The 22,303-nt window shown below is 35.7% G+C and overlaps 1 protein-coding gene across 1 annotated transcript in view; it reads right to left on the bottom strand.

The window, feature by feature from the left end:
• The window catches only part of LOC148946304 (uncharacterized), a 38,598-nt gene extending 19,839 nt beyond the window's left edge, over positions 1–18,759 (bottom strand). The window contains exons 1-3 of the mRNA XM_089097937.1: positions 18,624–18,759; positions 8,669–8,882; positions 240–392 (exon numbers count right to left, since the gene is read on the bottom strand). Of these exons, the coding sequence (XP_088954063.1) occupies positions 240–392; positions 8,669–8,882; positions 18,624–18,687 (431 nt within the window). The 5' untranslated portion in view covers positions 18,688–18,759. The remainder of the gene's footprint in view (positions 1–239; positions 393–8,668; positions 8,883–18,623) is intronic.
• Between the last annotated feature and the right edge of the window lie 3,544 nt (positions 18,760–22,303).

Genomic DNA, 22,303 nt, shown 5'->3' with positions numbered 1-22,303 from the left:
AATTCTGATATGTATCAGTAGACTATTTGTGTGTTATATATATGTTACTTGCACTAATGGTATGTTATATCAATCGCAATAGTATGTTTCCTATGTGTGTATTCTTTCTTTTAGTTTCACTTTCTTTTTTCCATTTTTTAACACCTGTGTGTTCTTTTGGGCTAGAAAAATATTGATTGTTAACCACGAAAGGTCAACAGCCAGGAAACGCCATAAAGAAAATCGTTAGAAGAACTTACCGGGTTGCTCCACTTGGAATGGTGTCAAGCTTCTTTTTCAAAATGTCAATCAGATTGACTCCATGAAATTTGGCAGGATCTTGGCATGTTGAGATGATGGAATTTACCCATTCAGAAATTACTTCAGGAGCCGTTTTCAGAAGATTTGGATCTCTAGAATTCAAAGTTTGTTTCATAAAATGTATTTTACGCAAATTTGACGCTGCTAGTCCTAACCATGATATTTAATTAGTTTTAATAAAAAGTGTCTGAAGCATTCCAACCAAATACATTAAAGTGATTAGTGCTATGTACGAGAATAACACTGCTGCGGTTATGGTATGAAATGAGGTTAGCAGCTGGTTTTGTATTAAATCAGGAGTTAAGCAGGGTTGTGTTCTATCCCTCTTTATATGGATTATTTTGATAGACTTTGTCTTAAGGAGCACAGGAAAGGCAATGGGAGACCATGAAATTAATTGAAGAGGAAAAAGTATCCAGGACTTAGATTATGCTGACGATTTAAGCATCATAGATGAAAGTGTGAGCAAAATGAAAGAACTTTTAGATGTTTTGCGAGTTCAGGGTGCTAGAATTGGTTTGAAAATTAATTGTTAAGAAGAGAAAGTCACTAAGACTATGTGAAGATGAAAAGGTGACGTTTGGTAATGAAAAGATTGATCAGGTGGGCAGCTTCACTTACCTTGGTAGTATTATTGGTAAAGATGGTGGGAGCAGTGAAGATGTTAAAAGTAGAATAGCCAAGGCTCAGGGTGTTTTTTCACAGTTTAAAAAAAACGTTTGGAAGAATAGGAAGATAAGTCTGCAAACCAAGATTAGAATATTAGAAGCTACAGTGATGACAGTTGTCAAATATGGCTCTGAAGCAGGGGCGCTCCGAAAAGCGGACAAACATTTGCTAGATGTTTTCCAGAGAAATTGCTTAAGGATTGTTCTGGGTACCCGGCTGACTGACCACATTTCAAACAATAGGCTGTACGAAAAATGTGGTTCAATACCGCTCTCTAGGGCTATAATGAAAGAAAGGTTGAGGTGGCTAGGGCACGTTGTGCGGATGAAGGATGACAGATTCCCGAAGATTGTTCTTTTCGGCTTACCATCTAGGGATAAACAGAAAGCAGGTCGTCCACGTCTGGGGAGTTAAGAAGTCATAAAGAAAGATTAAAAGGAAATGGGAACTTTGTAAGCGGATATTAAAAGGGGGGGCTTTGAATAAATTTGGATGGAGGAGGAGCGTGCGTAGCTGTGTTGACCTCCGGCGGCTCGGTGCTGCGGTGAGTTTTTAGTAGTAGCAGTAGTAGTCTGAAGCATACAATTCAAGCCCTTCATAATTTTCGAGTTCATAATTACTCAAATTTCAAGCATACAATTTGCAATTGACCAAACGGAGACAGGATTTAAGGCGTAAATACTTTAGATTAGAGAAGATGGAAGCTGGGAGCTGAAATTTTCAATAATTAACAGGAATCTGGCAAAAGATAGAAAGACATAGCAATAGCTGAAAATGGATGGAAACAAAATGGTGTTGATGCAACGCTTTCAAAGCAGTTTCTTTCAGTTTTATTTATCAGTTTGGCAATGCAAGTGTGAAGCTGAAATCGAGAAAAAAAATCCACATCAGTCATAAATCTTGTTTTTATCGGCAGGTGTGATTATAGTGTGGTTCGCGCATTAATAGTCAAACATTATTCTGTAAGTTTCATATATCATCAGTGAAATGTGTATAAGAAGCACAGTATATAAAAATAGGCAGAATGATCTTTCCCTATCTCACCCATCATAAAAACCCGGACCGAGGTGCGAGTGCTCCAGAGAACGTAACATAAGCGACATTAGATCTTTTCACGGGTAGACAAGTCAGATTTCTCTTGAACGCAAAACTTGGCTTCAACGTTGAAACACTAAATTTTGAAGAAACTAATTTTAAATTAATATATTTCAAAACACATATGAAAACCGGTAATTAGTAGAGAAATGTTATTACTAGATGTTTTTAGGAATTAACAGTAGGTTTCGAAGTCTCAAGTTGGTTTCAAAGGCATTTTGAGAAAGTTTCTGCCAAAATACGCGTTCCAGAGTAATTGGACCGCTGATGGCAGATCAAATGAGAGGAGCTGTTTGCACGCGCTAATGCAAGAATAAGTGGGAGGAGCTGTTTGTTTGCACCGAGAATGAAGAGCCAGAAATTACTGCGCAAGAAATTGCCGCTCCTTTTGGCTTCTCCCCGATAAATAGAGGTGCATAGAATAATCTTTACTAAACCGTGAGGTGCTGGGACAGTAAGCGGGAAGTTTCTAGTGTTGGGCAAGGTCATAATGTGTCAAAGTATAATTTAATCTTCACTGAAAAGGCAAAGCATATTTATGAGCAATCAGTTAAAAGAGTGGGTAATCAAACAGTTCGTGGTAACGAACTGTAAGTAAGGAGCGACCCGGCTCAATGGTAACCGAAACTCTAAAAAACGAAATTTTGATACCAATAGATACATCAAAATAATCAGATTTTAATTATGATTTCAAATATATAAGTTTAATCAAGTTTAATCTTACCTATCAAAAGTTACGCGCCTGAGAAAATTTGGCTGATTTTCGAAAAAAGGGGGAAAGACCCCCTAAAAGCTATAGAACCTTAATGAAAATCACACCGTCATATTCAGCGTATCAGAGAAACCCTACTGTACAGGTTTCAAGCTCCTATCTACAAAAATGTGGAATTTTCCATTTTTTGCCTGAAGAAAGATCACGGATGCGTGTTTATTTGTTTTTTTGTTTGTTTTTTTTTTCCAGGGGTAATCGTATTGGCCCAGGGGTCCTAGAATATCGTAGAAGGGCTCATTGGAATGGAAATTAAAAGTTCTAGTGCCCTTTTTAAGTGACCAAGAAAAATGGAGGGCAACTAGGCCCCCTCCCACGCTCATTTTTTTCCCGAAGTCACCCGATCAAAATTTTGAGATAACCATTTTGTTTAGTATGGTCAAAAACGTGATAACTATGTCTTAATTTTTTCTGGTAGTGGGGGTGGGGGTTAGTTGGGGGTTATGTGGGAGGATCTTTCCAAGAAGGAAGTTTTCATGGGGGAAGGAACATTGCTATGAAGGGGACGCCAGAAATTAAATATAAAAAAACAAGTTTTTCAGCTGAAAGTAAGGACTACATCAAAACTTAAAACGAACAGAAAATATTAGCTACATGATTGGGTTCACCCCCTAGTCAATACCTCGCTCTTTAAGCCAAACATTTTTGTATTACTTTCATAAGAGCTATTTATTCTAATTAACGGCCTTTGTGATTAAGAGGTCATTTTTAAAGAATTGGAACAAAATTCGAACTTTAGCTTAAAGAGCAAGGTATTGATAAGGGGGCAAACCCCCTAATATACGTATTAAAATATATGAATATAGAAGTTCGATACGTAAGTTAATTCGTAAGTTACGTATATTTATTTACTAATAAAAACGTTCGTAAATAAAATTAAACAAGTTTCAAGAAAGCCATTTAACCAAATAAAAGTAAAATTAATATGCAAATTTTTTTTATTATTCATGCACGGTGAGCCAAAATCAAAACCTGTATTACTTCAAAAACATTCAAAAAGTTAAATAAAAAAAAAGTTTTTTAACCGAAAGTAAGTAACGACGTTAAAACTTAAAACGAACAGAAAGTATTCCATATATGAAAGGCGCTATCCTCTCCTCAGCGCCTCTCTCTTTACGCCAAAGTTTAACTTTCTCACACATCATTTTTTTTAAACAATAAAATTTTGTTTTAATTGCAAATTTTGTTTTAATTAACTTTAACGAAAATCACACCATCAGATTCAGAGGGCAACTAGGCCCCTTCCCATGCTCATTTTTTTCCCAAAGTCACCTGATCAAAATTTTGAGATAGCCATTTTGTTCAGCTTGGTTGAAAATATGATAACTATGTCCTTTGGGATGACTTAATCCCCTGAAGTTCCCGGGGGAGGGCTGAAAGTTATGAACTTTACCCAATGTCAACATATAGTATTGGTTATTAGGAAGTATACAGACGTTTTCAGGGGGAATTTTTTCTGGTAGTAGGGGGGTGGGTGGGTCGGGGGGTTATTTGGGAAGATCTTTCCATGACGGAAGTTTTCATGGGGGAAGGGACATTGCTATGAAAGGGGGCACCGGATTTCCCAGCATTATTTAAAAAAAGATCAGAAATTAACTATAAAAAAACAAGTTTTCCAACTGAAAATAAGGAGTAACATCAAAACTTTAAACGAACAGAAAGTATTACGTGTATGATTGGGTTCACCCCCTAGTCAATACTTCGCTCTTTAATCTAAAGATTTTTTAGTACTTTCATAAGAGCTATTTATTCTGAGTAACGGCCTTTGTGATTAAGGGGTCATTTTTAAAGAATTGGAACAAAATTCGAACTTTAGCTTAAAAAGCGAGGTATTGACTAAGGGGCGAGCCCTCTAACATACGTATTAAAAATATATGAATATAGAAGTTCGTTACGTAAGTTAATTCGTAAGTTACATATATTTATTACTAATAAAAACGTTCGTAAATAAAATTAAGCAAGTTTCGAGAAAGCGATTTAACTAAATTAAAGTAAAATTACTATGTAAATTTTGTTTTAATTATTCATGTACGGTGAGCCAAAATCAAAACCTGCATTAATTCTAAAACGTTCAAAAATTAAATAAAAAAAACAAGATTTTTTAACTGAAAGTAAGGAACGACGTTAAAACTTAAAACGAACAGAAATTATTCCGTATATGAAAGGGGCTGTCCCCTCCTCAACGCCTCGCTCTTGACGCTAAAGTTTGACTTTCTCACAACTCTATTTTATAAACAATAAAAAAACCTTAGCGTACAGAGCGAGGTGTTGAGGAGGGGACAGCCCCTTTCATATACGGAATGATTCTGTTCTGTTTTAAGGAATCTTCGTTCCTTACTTTCAGTTAAAAAAAACTTTTTTTTATATCTTTTAAAAGAGGCAAACATGATAATTTGAGAAATGTCAATGGGTTTTGGAGAAGAAAGCTGAGATTAAAAGCTGTCTCACGCTAAGGTTAAAGAAACTAGCAAAAAAACTCGGTTCTAGAATGCGTCAATGGATGAACAACTTGAGTGGTCAGGGCTATATCATACAAGTACCACTTCCAATTTACAAGCCTTAACCTCTCAAAAAAAAACGGCGTATTGCCACTATATATATATATATATATATATATATATATATATATATATATATATATATATATATATATATATATATATATATATATATATATATACATATATATATATATATAACTCAAATTTTAGCTCACAAGAACTATGTTACAGATTCAAATTTATTATCTCTAAGTTAGATAGTTTAGTTTAAGATTGAAAGCATTTTGAAGTTTAAATTTCGTTTGACTTCTTAAATTTGGCTTCAAATTAAGCTCTTTGTTTAACAGTTTTTCAACACCTATTGGTTACATCGGCAAAGTTAGTAGATATCTAAATTTTGGTTAATCTTGTTCAAAGCATTGTGTGTGGTGCGTTTTTCATGGAGTGTCGTGGCCTCAACTTAAGATTTATTTTTGGGAGGCGTTAGGATTTTGGATGGCCGAGATGGACCATTTTAACTTTCGATTGGTTACATCAGCCAAGCTAATAGATATTTAATTTGTATTTAGTCTTGTTCAAAGCACAGCATGTGGTTCATTTTCATGCAGTCTCATGGTCTGAATTTGGAATTATTTTTTTGGAGCACGTTCGGATCTTAGATGGTTGAAAAGGAGCATTTTACCTTCACCGTTTTTTGGTAGAATCAAAATATTTCGAAGAATAGCCAACATTATATAAATTGGAGTAATTGACAAAAAGTTAAACTCTGCCTTCCAAACCATGTTAACACGCAATTTGTTTATTAGCCTTCAGAGGCATAGAAGCCTCTTGCAAAATTTTACAATTTATGCATCATCAAAAAACGTTGAGCAAGCCCCAAACTCTGTAGTTTACGGCTTATCCACTGTCTTAGATGTCAGAACCATAGAAGATACAAATCATATTTTGATAGTAATTTCCACTTTCCGGAATCTCTTCTGGAAGAAAAACGACCCAACCAGGTTTAATAGTTAAGAGTGGGAATTTTCGTAGGAGAAAATTATAAAAAAAGACAACAGATGGTGTTTGATAAAAAGAAAATAGGTAAATATAAATGACAAGAGAAACAGTATACAAGATCAGAAAGACAGTGCTCTTGTATATTGTCATCCCAGGAAGAATGATAAAAACGATATATATTTGCAAAATTGAAAATACTTACTCACTTCTAACGGTACGATTTATTTTAGCGAAAATAACGCGAGAATAAAAAATTGATTTAGGCCCCAAACAAATTTTCCCAAAGTCTTGACCTGCCTAGAGAGCAGAAAATGAACAATTATTTTATTTTGAACAATCTTACTAAATAAACAATAATCATCGAGCGAACCTCATTCCCCTGGTATTCAAATTATTACTGTAAGAATTTTTCGGCCGAAATGCGTAGCATTTAATGGGAAGCAATAAAGAATTAGAGACTCACTTTATAGGTATCAAAAGGGAATCTCTTTCTCTAAAATCTGATAATCAAGTATTTATCAACAAATAAATTGCCTTTTGAAACCCTTCCTGCTTATGCTCAAGGCTTTCAACCTTCAGGGGTTTCTAATCTTAGTGACCAGACGATTTATGAAAAGATTAATGGGGCTGGGACAGGGAAACACATTTTCCCAAATTTGTGACCTATCTAGTTCGTTTTTCACGTTGGAAAAATGGTAGCAGGTCTATGCTAAGTTACAGAAATGTGATTATTTTTTGTTTGATAAAATCTAGATTTCTCATCTCCCAGAATGAAAGTGTAACTATTTTTGAATTTCTTCAAAACTGAAAAAAAAAATGCAGATACTAGGTCGTGGCAGACGACAACGGGTATTTAACCATTGCTACCCATATAAATTTTCCTCGGGAAAAGGGGAGAGGGTTCAGAGGGAGGAAAAAAACATCGTAGAGAGGCAAAGTTTATTAAAATCGTTTCAATTCTTTGAAAAGTTCTATATTTTAAAAAAGCTTGAGACCCCTCGAAAATAACGGCAGATCCCCAAAAAAGCAACACTAGTGGAACTACTACGGTCAAAAACCTTACATCGGAAGTTTTGTATCTTGATCTACAACCGCCTATTCAATCCTTTCAAAACACTAATCACTCTTACCACAGTATCAGCTTGCCTCATATTAACATCAACAAGCTCCGATTTGGGGTAAGTTGATACACTTTGAGGTACCCAATAAAGAAAAGAAATTCCTAAATTTTTATCTCTTAGGTTATAAAAAAAAAATGAATTTTTGTGACAGAATGCGTGAGCTTCAAGCATGTTTGTTATGATGAAATAAGGCCAAGTCTATGGCTTTGAAAAAAAAAATGTTAAAACTGTCTCAACTAGCTGCTCTCTCTCTCCCCTTATATGTTATCACTAAAATTTTGTAATGCTTAGTCTTGAACCTTAGTTTCTTGAAGAGTTTTTCTCGAACGTTATTGTACATATTAGAATTTCATATTAATGCATAATATATGTACAAATATAAATTTATAATAGTAATTTAAAACAACTGAATGTAAAATAAATTGGTATTGTTTAGGGAAGTAAAAAAAAACCTTGCTTGAATAAATAAGGTTTTGTGGTCGCATAATAGTCATTATTTTGACTAATTTGTCATAAAAGAGTACGTCAACTTGACATTGACGTAACAACATTTTATTTTGTTCGCCGTGGAAAGTAAAAGCATTAGGATACTGGACGTCTAGATATTTGTGATGTTATCCATATGAAAAATGGGTTTCAAAAATTTTCCCAAAGTCTTGACCTACCTAGAGAGCATAATCTAATATCTACAATGGGTTCGTTGACCATGGGGTACCAATAGATATTTTTGCCCTGGGTGCTGACAGTTTAAATCCGTCCCAGCTTTCAGGCACTCCATGGCTCCAATTTGGAGCAGGGGGCCCATATTTTGCAAAATGTAGTTTTTTTATATTTTTATTGAAAAATCTTTTATTTTATTTTGTTTGAAAAAGAAACCAAAATTGACGAAAAAAAATTCGAAAAGCGGAATAAAAAACAAAAAAAAACTGCAACCAATTCTTTGAAAGTGCATTTTAAGAATAAGGAGGATTTTTTTTTTATAGGCAGCAGTGACGTATCTTTTTAGTTTTTATTCCTATAGAGCTACCAGGCTACCGCAAGACAGCCAAGATGTTTAAGGGCTAATTTAAGAGCTACTACTCATATCTACACTTATTTCTGTAAATATTCTAGAGACAACTTTCGATGCTGTTAGTTTATGCTATACTATCATTCTGTGTTTGATCTAGTAATCGTTTAACAGAAAAATCTAGGTTGTCCAGGCCGACTCTTACTTTGCAAATACTGATAGAATTTCTGCATCTCGCTGCCGAACGCTTGCGGACTCCTCAATGGTTGCGTTGTCCTTATACCATCCGTCTTCAGCCAGCTGCAAACCGGTTACAACTCGGATTGTGTGACCACCATCCCAGCCATGGTTGAATTGTCTCTTGGACAATATATGCCGGACAGCTTTATCCTTTGCTGCCTTTGATTCAGACAGTGTAACTGGAAGAAGAATATAAAACTTAAAGTACCAAGTTCATCAAAATGAAAACAGTTTTCACGCCATCAAAGTAACAATATCAAATTAAAAAAAAAATGGTTTTGTGTCAACCTTGGAGTTTTTATTATCTGATGTTTGAACTATGTTAGCAAAATGTATATCTCAAAATTTGTATCAGATGGGTTCGGGGAAAAAGGGCATGGGGGGGGGATATTAGCCCTTCGATCTCTTTTGACTCTTTAAAAGTAAACTAGAACTTTTCATTTCCAGTCAAATGAGCCCTCTCTGAGGTTTATACGAGCATCCCTTCTATAGGAACAATATATGCCCCCAGGGCATAACTTACAAATCCTGCCCCGGGCTCTGGGGGGTTGTGTCGACCCCGGAGTTTTAATATCTGTTCCGATCTCTTTTGACTCTGAGAAAGTGAACTAGAACTTTTAATTTCCAATCAAATGAGCCCTCTCTGAAGTTAATACGAGCATCCCTTTCGTAAGAACCCCAGGACATAAATTACAACGCCTGCCCCCGGCCCTGGGGGGAAGTGGTGACACCGAAGTTTTGCTATCTGACCTTTGAACTATTTTTAAAAATGGCTATCTCAAAAATTGTATCGGATACATTTGGGGGAAAAGGGGCCTGGGTTGGATAGTTGCCTTCTGAACTCTTTTTACTCTTAAAAACTGAACTACAACTTTCAATTTCCAATCAAATGAACCGTCTCTGAAGTTTATACGACCATCCCTTCCATAACAGCTTTATACGCCTCCCAGGCATACCTTACAACGCCTACCCCGAGCCCTGAAGGATTGTGTCGACCTCGGAGTTTTGGTTATATGATCATTGAACCATTTTGAACCATCAAAAAATAAATCTCTCAAAATTCTTATCAGATGGGGTTGAGGAAAATAGAGCATGGATGGAGGGAGGGGGGGCTAGTTGCCCTTTTATCTCTTTTGAATCCTAAAAAGTGAACGAGAATTTTCAATTTTCAATCAAATGAACCCTCTCCGAAGTTTTTACGAGCATCGCTTCCATAAGAACCATATATGCACCCAGAGTATTGCTTGCAACGCCTGCCTCCAGGCCCAGGGGGGTTACGTCGACAAAGGAGTTTTTCTTATCTGACCCTTGAACTATTTTACCGAAATGGCTATCTCAAAATTTTTATCGGATGGGTTTGGGAAAAAAGAGTGTGGGAGGGCTAGTTGCCCTCCGATATCTTTATTCTTAAAAAGTGAACTATAACTTTCAATTTCCAATCAAATGAGCCCTCTTCGAAGTTTATACGAGCATCCCTTTAATAAGAACTATACATGCGCTCAGGGCATAACATAGAACGCCTGATTTTTGAACTATTTTACAAAAAAATGGCTATCTCAAAATTTGCAGCGGATGGGTTTATGGAAAAAGGGAGGGGGGCTAGTTGCCCTCTGATCTCTTGATTCTTAAAAAGTGAACTACAACTTTCAAATTCCAATCAAATGATCCCTCTATGAAGTTTAGATGAGCATTCCTTCTATACTAACCATACATGCCCTCAGGACATAACTTAGAACGCCTGCCCCGGGCCCTGGGGGGTTGTGTCGACACCAAAGTTTTTGCTATATGATCAAAGTTCTTATCAGATGGGTTTGAGGGGAAAGGGGCATGGAGAAGGGAGGGGCTAGTGACCCTTCGATCTCTTTCGACTCTTAAAAAGTGAACTAGAACTTTCAATTTCCAATCAAATGAGCCCTCTTTGAAGTTTAAATGAGCATCCCTTCCATAAGGACCATATATGCTCCCAGGGCACAACCTATAACGCCTATCCCCGGGCCCTGGGGGGTTGTGTCGACACCAGTATTTTTGTTATATGATCTTTGAACTATATTTAACAAAATGGCTATCTCAAAAATTTTATCGGATGCATTTGGAAAAAAAAGGGCGTGGGAGGCTGGTTACCCTCCGATCTCCTCAGCCTCTTAAAAAGTGAACTAGAACTTTCAATTTCCAATCAAATGAACCATCTCTGAAGTCTATACGAGCATCCCTTTCATAAGAACCATACATGCCCCAGGGGATAACTTATAACGCCTGTCCCCGGGACCTGATGGGGTTGTATTGACACCTGAGTTTTTGTTATCTGACGGGCTATTTGCCCTTTAATCTCTTTTCACTCTCAAAAATTGAACTAGAACTTTCAATATCCAATCAAATGAGCCCTCTCTGAAGTTTTTATGAGCATACCTTCCAAAAGAGCCATATATTCCCCCAGGGCGTAACTTACAAAGCCTGCCCTCGGGCCCTGGTGGGTTCTGTTGAACCCGGAGTTTTCGTTATATGATCTTTGAACTAGTTTTTTTTTTGGCTATCTCAAAATTTTTATCGAATGAATTTGGGAAAAAGGGCGTGGATGGGGGGGCTGGTTACCCTCCAATCTCTTTTGATTCTTAAAAAGTGAACTACAACTTTCAATTTCCAATCAAATCAGCACTCTCTGAAGTTTATACGAGCATTCCTTCAATAAGAACGATATATGCCCCCAGGGAATAACTTACATCGCCTGCTCCCGGGCCCTGGGGGGTTGTGTCGACGTCGGAGTTTTGTTATATGATTTTGAAGTATTTTTAACAAAATACCTATCTAAAAATTTTTGTCGGATGCGTTTGGGAAAAAAGGGGAGGGGGGCTAGTTGCCCTCCGATCACTTTTGACTCTTAAAAAGTGCACTAGAACTCTCGATTTCCAATAAAATGAGGCCCTTCCGAAGTTTATGCAACGACCCCTTCCCTATGAAGTGCCTCTGGAAAAAAAATAATAAAACATTGGAGCCGTATGACCTTTATTATAGACGACACTATAGCGTTGCCTCTGAAACATTTTAATTATGAAGGCAATCTGTGTTCTCGAAAGGTTGGAAGGTTGTTAGTTCCCATCTTACTGCCAAAACTATGCTTTTCGACAATATATTGCGCTTTATTTTAAATTTTTACAACGCGCTGGACCTTTTTTTGGTAGAGGAGAGACGTGGGGTGGGGTAAACATTGGGGAGGGATGGATTGGAGCATTCTTGTGATTAAATTATAAATTTTGCTTTATTTTAATTATCTATTTACATAGCTCCAGAGCATAGCAGTTACTTTAGATGAGATTCAGAAAGCCTCGGACTCAATCCAGAATGCAATAAAGTTTTTTATATAGTTAAAATTTTGCTTTTGGGACAGGAAAGAAGTGGACCAATTGGGCTCAAACTTGTTGGTTGGAGGTAGGGGGTATTTTTGGTAGAGTGACAAAAGCACTTCAAAATTGGAGATGTAATACTGGAAGTATTTACAAAAAATGATAAATAAAGGGTAGAAATTAAATATCTATCTTATTAAACGAGTAGTAATTGCAAATTACTATTTGTATATACGTAATTTTTTCTAAGAATTAACTTTTTAACATTTTCCAGTGTTAAAAATCATTAAACTACATCACGACTTTAGTAAACTGTTTCCCCCACCCATTCCCCTTAATATTTTTCATAAATTGTCTGTTGAATGAAACCAGAGACCCCTGAGAGTTGAAAGCCTAGAGGATAAGTAGGAGCTTCAAAACGCAATTTGTTTGTTCACAAATCACTTGATCATAATCTTAATGAAAGTTATTCCCGTTTGATAGCTGTGAAATGAATCTCGGGTTCTTAATTGCTTCGCATTAAATGCTAGGCACTGCGGCAGGACCGTACTTCGCTCGGTGATCTTTGTTCGTTTAACGAAAATGTTCGTAATAAGTTAATTGTTCATTTTCCGGTGTAAAAAACAATCTAGAGACTGGAAAAACCACAAAAGACTATACAAAATTTAGGCAGGGGTGAGCGAGCTCATTTTTGATGAGGGAAAGTCAGGAACTCGGTATGTTCGCACAATAAATGTAAACTTAAGTAAATTATTTATTATTTTTAAAACAAACTATTGGGGGCTAAATTGGCTTGAGAATGGTGACAATTTTATTGAGTTTAATATCGATTCCAGGAAAATCTCGAATTCTACAGATTCAAATAGTCGCTCCATCACTACTTCTTCCTATCGCATTTGCTTTTATTTGATATTTTCAAACTAAAATAAACATCATTGACAAATTTCAGTCAAAACCTCTTTAGGGTCATAACTTGGGAAAATTTGTTTAGGGCTTTAATTAACTTTATAAAAAAAATTACGTGACGTCACATGACTTCAATTTAATGACGTCACAAACACACAGATATCCGATGCGCTATCGTTTTACTTTCTACAGCGAATAAAATAAAATTAATTTCTTTTGCGAAAGAGATTATAAAAACTGTCTGATACAGTTACATATAAAATATGTTTTCAAATGAAAGTAGTTGAAATTATGGAAAGGTAGAGAGTTGCCCTCCGAAACTTTAACAGAGGCATTTTCAAGACAAGTTTACAATAGCAAATAAAGTTTTTGCACTTATTGAGAATATATATACTAAAAATTAGTTTAATGTTACGCAATAAAAGGTATTAGCCCATGAAAATGTGTATGATCTTGGAAAATAGAGGAATCCTCCAATAGAGCAAGGCTAATTCTTGATGAAAATTAAATAAAAACATTTTTTTCAACTGAAAGTAAGCAGCAACATTAAAACTCCAAAGGAACGGAAATTATTCCGTATGGAAGGGGCTGTGATCCAGCTCTCTACGCTAAAGTGTTAAAGTTCTTTGTAAATACTTCTCATTCAAATTCAACTTATGTTAGAGCAGTCTTTCTTAATGGATTCTGATACAGCTGTTCTTTACGCCGAAGTCAAACTTCAGCGTAAAGAACGAGTGCTGAGGAGGGAGCATCCCCCTTTATATACGCAACAATTTCTTTTCGTTTTGGTTTTTAATGTTGATCTTTACTTTCAGTTGAAAAACTATTTTTTCCTTTTATTTCTGGCTGTTTTTCAATTAATGTTAGAAATTCTCCTTCCCTACTCTCCGCCGTGAAAGACGCTTTTTTTAAAGTAGTAAAAACTTTAGCATAAAGAGTGAGGTGTTGAGGAGGGGGCAACACCCCTTATATACGCAATAATTTCTTTTCGTTTTAAGTTTTAATGTTGCTCCTTACTTTCAGTTGAAAAAACTTGAATAGGAGCTAGAAACTCCTACAGTACGGTTCTGATATTCTGAATTTGATGACGGGATTTTCATTAAGATCGCCAGACTTTTTGGGGGCAATCCCTCCTTTTCAAAATCGGAAAAATTTTTCTCAGGCTCAAAGCTTTCAATGGGTAACATTAGACTTGATGAATTTTATATATTCGCAATCAGTAAAACACGAACTTTTTAAGAATGCGCCGTCAACTTTTACTACGTAATTGAATTCTCATTAAGACGAGTTAGGAGTTATTTACAAATTACAAAATTTCTGTGTTTTCCGGAAAAAGGTGCCTGTTTTTGCGTGGAAGACTAAGCTTAAACAAAAAAAATTATAGTATAAATCAGGGTTCTTTGCCCCCACACAACACACTACTATTTACCTTGAAGTTCCACGTTTTAGTTTTAATTAATTTCAAGAAGAGGGTAAATGCTCTAACACAAGAACACTCGTCGTGGGAAAAGGTTTAAAAAACTGTATTTGATACTCACTTCATGCATAGTAAAGTAAATGTGTTAATGGAAGTGGCGGAAATTCAACGAAACGGGGGAGGGGTGGGCTGAATTAATTTTTCAGAATTCTATAGCGGGGCAATTTTGTTTGGTTTTTCAGGTCAAATTCTTAAAAAAGGCCATATTCAATGAAAATATAAAAAAAAAATTTCAAAATCTCAGAGGGGTTACTACCCCCTCCCCCAATTGATACCACTGGCTGCTGGTTAAAATTCTCGGTAAAGTTCTAGTTTAACTACTTTTTGCTATCTTGGAAAGGGATTAGGTTATGAAAACAAAAATTTCAGTAACAAATCGAGGGTCGAAAACATACTTTGGGAAGGTATTGCCAAGCTTCAATGGTATCTCTCTTCTGATTTCCATATCTTTGAAATTTGCCTATTGAAATTTTGACAAATCAATATTTTACCTTAATCTTCAGTTATCAGTCCTGTTTTGTCTGATTGTAGTTATGAAAATAGAATAACAGGAATTCTATTTTCATAACAGGAATAACAGGAAATAACAGGAATTCTATTTTCATAACTACAATCAGACAAAACAGGACTGATAACTGAAGATTAAGGTAAAATATTGATTTGTCAAAATTTCAATAGGCAAATTTCAAAGATATGGAAATCAGAAGAGAGATACCATTGAAGCTTGGCAATACCTTCCCAAAGTATGTTTTCGACCCTCGATTTGTTACTGAAACTTTTGTTTTCATAACCTAATCCCTTTCCAAGATATTTCCAATGTACTTTTCCAAGGTATTTGCAGATCTTTGGAACGTCATAAATTAGGATTGAGCAAAGTTATGAAGCTCAAAACAGTTTTCTTGTGCTTCATTTAAGGAGAAGATCTGGTTCGCAAGGTTTCAATTTCATGATACAAAGATTTTTAAAGGTCTTCATAGATCACTTACCTTTAGAGAGAGAGGGAGTGGAGATAGGTACATCAAAATACTATCCCAGGACATACTTTAGTCTGTAGACCCATCCCTGAAAGTTTCATTTTCCTAACCTAACTTCTTTCCAAGATATTGAAAAGTTTCTAAACTAGAATTTTACCAAATTGTCCTCCTTAAAATTAATGTATCGTTCTGAGTTGTCTTGCTATAAGCAGCGGTAATAATTGCCACTTCATCTGTGGCAATTAAAAACTCAGCATGGTCTACAGCATAAATTGAAGAGGAGAGCAAAAAAAAGAAGAAAAATCGAAAATTATGAAACAAGTAATTGTTCGGAAAAGGAAGATTTCTTATGAAATATCTCAAGCCGAACTGGCCAGCCATGAAAAAAACAAGCAAAGAGAAAAATCTAAAAAAAAAACAAAAAACAAACGAGACTGTGGCCAGTGGAGAGAAAAAAGACAAAGACAAAACAACGCGGATATTTCACCTGTATCCAAACAAGGCGTCTTCAGCACGAAAGAAACACAAGAAGAACAGGATAAAAAAAAAAACAAGATAAAAATAAAAACCAATAAAACCACCACCAAACAAAAAAAAAAAAAAAATGTACAATTGGCGCAAACTAATCCACGTAGGGAAAAGATGTTATTATATAGTTACTTCAGTGAGAACACCAGAGTAACTAATTACTCTGGTGTTACTCTGTGTCCTCACTGAAGTAACTCTATAATAGCATCTTTTCCCTATGTGGATCAGTTTGCGCCAATTGTACATTTTTTTTTGTGGTGGTTTTATTGGTTTTTAGTTTTATATTGTTTTTTTTTACCCTGTTCTTCTTGTGTTTCTTTCGTGCTAAAGACGCCTTGTTTGTATACAGGCAAAATATCCGCGTTGTTTTATATTTGTCTTTTCTTTTCTCTCCACTGGCCAAAGTCTCGTTTGTTTGTTTTTTTTGTTTTTTTTTTAGATTTTTCTCTTTGTTGGTTTTTGAAGATTATTTAATATTTTTAAAACACGAAAAAAAAAACGTTATAGATATCAAAACCTCTTATTTTCAACTACTTCAGTAAATTAAATAAGGACAACGTTGCCAGATGTTTGGTTTTAAGTTTCTCCTCCATAAAAGTGAAAATGCCCCGAAAGCTCCACTTTTCTAGTGAAAATGCACCGAATGAACTATTTCCCCCCTCCAAAAATTGCTTCTATTTGAAAAGATTAACGCTCAAATTTCTCAAAAAAGGCGCCGAAATGGCACAAATAAGCCCCATCTGGCCGCTCTGGATAAGGGCGGAAACAACAAAAAAATTCTGGATATGATATGATTTAAATAGAAGTCAAGAACGTCGACCCAAATTCATTGGTATCACTCTATTTAAGGGGATGGGGTGTAAATCTAACCCTCTGTAAGATGTCACATTCAACCTTTTGTATTACCTCAGAGGACTTTCTGAATTGATTCAAGGTAAACTTGTCTATCATATCTATTTATTTGGCAACTCTATTCCTACAAAAAAGTTCAATTAGGCTTACTTGTATTTGGAAGACATTAAAAAAAAGAAATACAAACTTGGACGGAAACTTGCCATTTTGGCAAAATGTTTGGTCAAACTGTAGGTTTTTTTTTAAGTCTTCATCCATGAAATTATGAAATTATATTTTCAAGGATCCTAAAAGGGCTTGAAATTAAATGCGCGAGATAAGCGAATTATTATATTCAGAAAAGCATAAAGTGGCATCCAGTGGTGTGTTCACTTTATTTGTAGCTAAAATATATGAACTCCTCAATGTTTAACAAATAAAAAACTTAAAATTAACGAAATACTTACTGTGGTACATCCTTGCTTTACAGAACACTCGCGATAAATTGTATCGCGAATATGAGATAATACCCTGTTTTTATGGCCTTTATACCAGACAATTAGCTTTGGCTCGGTGGGAAAATACATCGTAGCTATATTTTAATTAAATATTTAGTCGGTGTTTCGGTTAGGTTAGATTTGGGTAAATTTTCGGCAGTTCATATTATTGACTTACGAATAAAGTGAACATACTACTCGATGCCTTTTTTTATACTCTTTACGAGTATAATAATCATTTTTGTCGGAAATGAATTTTACCCCCACCCCTATATATACCAATTCAGGGTATATATTTGCAAATTAGGGGGGTGGGGTAAAGTTTAAACTTACATCTCATTTGCATCACAAATAAACTTTACCCCCACCACCTTAATGTGCAAATATATAACCTGAATTGGTATATATAGGGGTGGGGGTAAAATCTATTTCCGACAAAATTGATTGTAATATTTGGAAAGAGCATAAAAAAGGCATCGAGTAGTATGTTTACTTTATTCGTAAGTCAATAATATGAACTGCCGAAAATTTACCTAGGTTTGCTTACGTTACGTATTTACCTTATGCTATGCTTTACTCCCCCCCCCCCTAATGTGCAAATATATAGCCCAAATTTGTTTCTAAACTGTTAAATTTTTATCATACTTAGGTGTATTTAATTATGATTAACCTAACTTCAATTCTCGCGTGTGTTCTATATAACAAGGAAGTAGGCCTACCCTTAATTTTTGTCCGGTATTTAGGACACATTTTTACATCAAAAAAAAAATTCATTTTCGAGGGGGACTTTAGTCTCTTAGACACGCCTCCGTCTTATATAGCCCTAATATTCAGAATGGTGCCCTTGTTCCCATGCGGGTGCCCGAAGGGCACCCGCATAGGGTGCGAAAAAAGACAGGTTAGGTTAGGTTAGTTACTTTAGCTACCTTCGACTATCTTGGAAAAAGGTTAGGTTAGGAAAATGAAATTTTCAGGGATGGGTCTACAGGCTAAAGTATGTCCTGGGAAGGTATTTTGAAGTACCTATCTCTACTCTTTCTCTTTCTAGAGTTTCTTGACCTTTGATGACCTTTAAAAATCTGTGTGTTATAAAAGTGAAACCTTGCAAAATAGATCTTCTGCTTAAAGGAAGTAAAACAAAATTGTTTTCAGCTTCACAACTTTGCTCAATCCTGATTTATAAGGTTTTAAAGACATGCATATGCATCTCTCAAATAAAAAAAAACATTGATTTGGCTTAAATTTCTACTCAAATAACAGTAGCACCTTTCAAAGATAGCCGAAAGTAGAATTTTACCCAAATGTGTAATAAATTAAGGCAAAGCGGTGATAAAAATGAAAATTCAACAATGCATTGGATTAGACTTGCCTTGTCCATTCGTCAACTGGGTCACTGTTATTAAAACAAGATAGGTTCCAATAATTTTGAACATCCTTAAATGGATAGACTCTTTGAACTGATATAGATTTATTTTTGATCAGCTTTACATTTTGACAACATGAAAAGGTTATACTCCCAAGAGATTTCAAATCAGGAAGCAGTCTAAACGCAAAAACCAATTCTTCAAATTGGGTCAGCACCTTAGGAAATCCCTAAAAGTGACACATGCAAGTTGAAATAATTTATTTGGTGGAATGAGTTTAGGTGCGATTAAACCTAAGCTAGTAAGTTAGGTATAGGATTATTTCGAGAGGTTTGAAGGTCTTTTTCGGTGGAAAAGTTTTAACGATTTAAAATCGAACGAATTGTGTAAAAAGTACATAGTTTTCATTTGAGGGAGGGGGTGTCGGTAAATTTTTCGCAGTTCATATTATTGACTTACGAATAAAGTAAACATACCACTCAATGCCTTTTTTATGCTCTTTCCAAACATAATAATTATTTTTGTCATAAATGAATTTTACCCCCATCTCTATATATACCAATTCAGGGTACATATTTGCACATTAGAGGGGAGGAAGTAGGGGTAAATTTTATTTCTGATGTAAATGAGAGGTAAGTTTAAACGGTATTTTCCCATTATATATGCCTCAAGGGTTAACCGCTGTAGAGTAGGCAATGATAAAACCCGTTTTTGACGTGTTAACCGCTTTAGAGTAGGCAATGATAGCATGATTTGTATTGCGTATACGATATTAAACTGTGGTTTTTGGGGGTTTAGGGGGGGAGGTACCTAGTTTAGGTTACGTATTTGATATAAGCTATGCTTCACCTCCCCCCCCCCGTAATGTGCATATATATAGCCCAAATTTGTTTCTAAACTATTATATATTCATCCTATTTTATTTCGTTAGCATTAACCATACTTAACTTTTTAGAAAGGTCCATATAATGGGAAAGTACCGTTTAAAGTTTACCCCCCCCCCCCAAGTGCAAATATATATCCTGAATTGGTATATATAGGGGTGGGGGTAAAATTCATTTACGACACAAATCATTACTATTTTTGGAAAGAGCATAAAAAAAGGCATCGAGTGGGATGTTTACTTCATTCGTAAGTCAATAATATGAACTGCGAAAAATTTCGGGGTGTTTACTTCACACACCCCCTTAGTATTCCACTTGCCGTTGCAAGAAAAGATAATATTAGACAAACGTCTGCTAAGGGGGTTGGAAACTGGGTTTTCAGTTTCTTTTTAAGAAAGGCGCCATTAACAGTGCCACCTATTGGGATGGGTATATGCTATCAACTACATTTAAAAAATTCATTTTATGCCGCTTCCTCCGCCTAAATTTTGTGAATTGACACCACTGACAATTCAGCTATTATCTGGAGGAGCATGAGGATTTTTCATCCAGTGGCGTCAATTGGGGCATTGTTGATCCAATGATTCATTTGTCCCCCCCCCCCCCGCACTGATGTTGAAAATGTATTTTTGCGGGGATTTTATTTGAAATGCCTTTTCTGTATTTTCTATACGAAAAGCAACAGATTTACCCCCTTTATTTTGGAAAATGTATATGTCCTCCCTCCAGTTCCATAAATTTTTGTGCATTGGCGCCACTGTCGTCATCGTGGAAACTTCAAAGAAAACCAAATTTTGACCATGTGCTAAAGTCCTATTTTATTGACAACTTTAAAATATATTTAAACGAACGCAATTGTGTTTTGTCTCAAGTGTACAAGAAAGTCTTTTTAACGCAGCTTTTTAGACCAGCTGTCACAAACAACCATTGCTTTCCTTGACAGAGACGTGCATTCGCGTACCTGCGCATCTGACGTCGTCTTTCCCCTTAAGCTAGGTGCCCACAAAAAGCGAATTTGCTGACGCTAGGCGAATTTGTCGTTGTCAGGCCAATATTTTCAGCTTCGTACGTCGAAAATTCGCAGTTCGCACCTTTCAACTCCGAGTTACATTTTATTCGCACGATAAATATTCGCAAGACAAAATACAATAAACTTCTAAAAACAAAAAAATATACACCCAGAACTTTCTTGATCGTTTCAGCTTATCTCTCCGACGTCTTAAAGGCAAAACCATGGACAATCCACAAATCCTTTGTTTCTGCCTTTTAGAAATCATATTTGAAATTTCGCGTTCTGTGAGGCATATCACGCGAATTCGCTGTCGTGGTGCAAACTATTGAATTCGTCCGCAAAAAAAGTCGCTTTCTATGGACACCTAGCAAGGCTGTATCCAGGGGGAGGGTTAGGGGGTTTCAACCCTCCCCCCCCCAAAAGGTTTGTCTGACTCGTAAAAACGTAACAAAAATGGATATGAAAAAATTTTGCATGCGTTTTTAGAGTTTTTTGTGTAAGCCCCCCCCCAAAAATTTTTTTGAGTAAAATCCCCTCCGAAAAAAAATCCTGAGTACGGCCTTGGCACCTAGCTTTATGCGACGTGTATATATTTTCATCGAAAATTCGAGGATTATCATACAAAAACAAAACCCTGGTGAAGAGCAAAACATGATACCCATTTCTGGGTAATCGTTATCCCCGAATCAAATCATAGTCAAACCTGTCGATTAAAAAATCAAGATTCGTGAAAGGCATGGGTTTTTATGAAAATTCAAGTTCCTATGGGCTGAAAATATAATGCAATTCTTTTCCAAAATTTTAAGAGCTAGCGCATTCAATTAGCTAGTGGCGTCCATTCACAAAATGTAGGGCGGAGATTCTTTAAAATCTTGTTCGTTTTTAATTGTTTCAATTAAAACACACAAAAGAAAGCCTCAATTGACGCTCCTGAAAGCAATAGGCCTGATTTTCACAGAAAAGGTAGTAATATTTTGGCAAATATTTTAAATGTTTAAAACATGGACCCTTAAAAAAGTTTATAGTGACCTAACTATATAGAACTTATGTAAGAACTAACAAACTATTCCTATAAATCAAGCGTCCGAAAAAATGGTTCTAATGTTGTAAACTCTGAAATTAAATAAGTTAGTGAAAAAACTGTGCAGTCCGACTATTTTTCTCTATGGTACTAACTTCCTTTATTTCCAAAAATTAAAACTGCATTTATGTGCCACCTACAATTCATACGCAGAAATTAAAAACTTTACCAAATCAAAACAATTTTTACAGCAAATATTCAACAGTGGGCAACGAGCTTAGCCAACTAGTTTTCCTTGTAAAAAGGGACCAGCAACTAAACGTCGACTCATTGCCCTCGATGCGCCAGCAATGACTCCGGGTGATCTTCATCATTTTGTAATACTTAAAAATGCTTAGTTTGGGGTGTTTTGCGACGAATTAACCAGATACAACCTTTGTCTAGCCGTTTTCTTTTTCTAACTCCCAATATTACCTTATATTCTCTTTTCCTCATTTTTTCCCATAACAGCCTTATTAATTCAACCAAATGAAGATCCCAAGGCTGTACCCATTATTTTTTTTTTGGAGGGGGTTTTACTAAAAAAAAAATTTTTGTGGGCGATTTGCACAAAAAAAACTTCAAAAAACGCATACAAAATTAGTATATGTCCATTTTTGTTACGTTTTTACGAGTCAAACAAACATTTCGGGGGGGGGGAGGGTTCAAACCCCCTAATCCCCCTGGATACGGCCTTGGAATATCCTTGTTTTTACATTATTTTGCACT

The sequence above is a fragment of the Artemia sp. Qi Xiang Cuo genome, chromosome 12 (genome assembly GCF_049724085.1).
Source record: "Artemia sp. Qi Xiang Cuo chromosome 12, ASM4972408v1, whole genome shotgun sequence".
Classification (NCBI taxonomy): domain Eukaryota; kingdom Metazoa; phylum Arthropoda; class Branchiopoda; order Anostraca; family Artemiidae; genus Artemia; species Artemia sp. Qi Xiang Cuo.
This window is presented reverse-complemented; position numbering and strand designations above follow the sequence as displayed.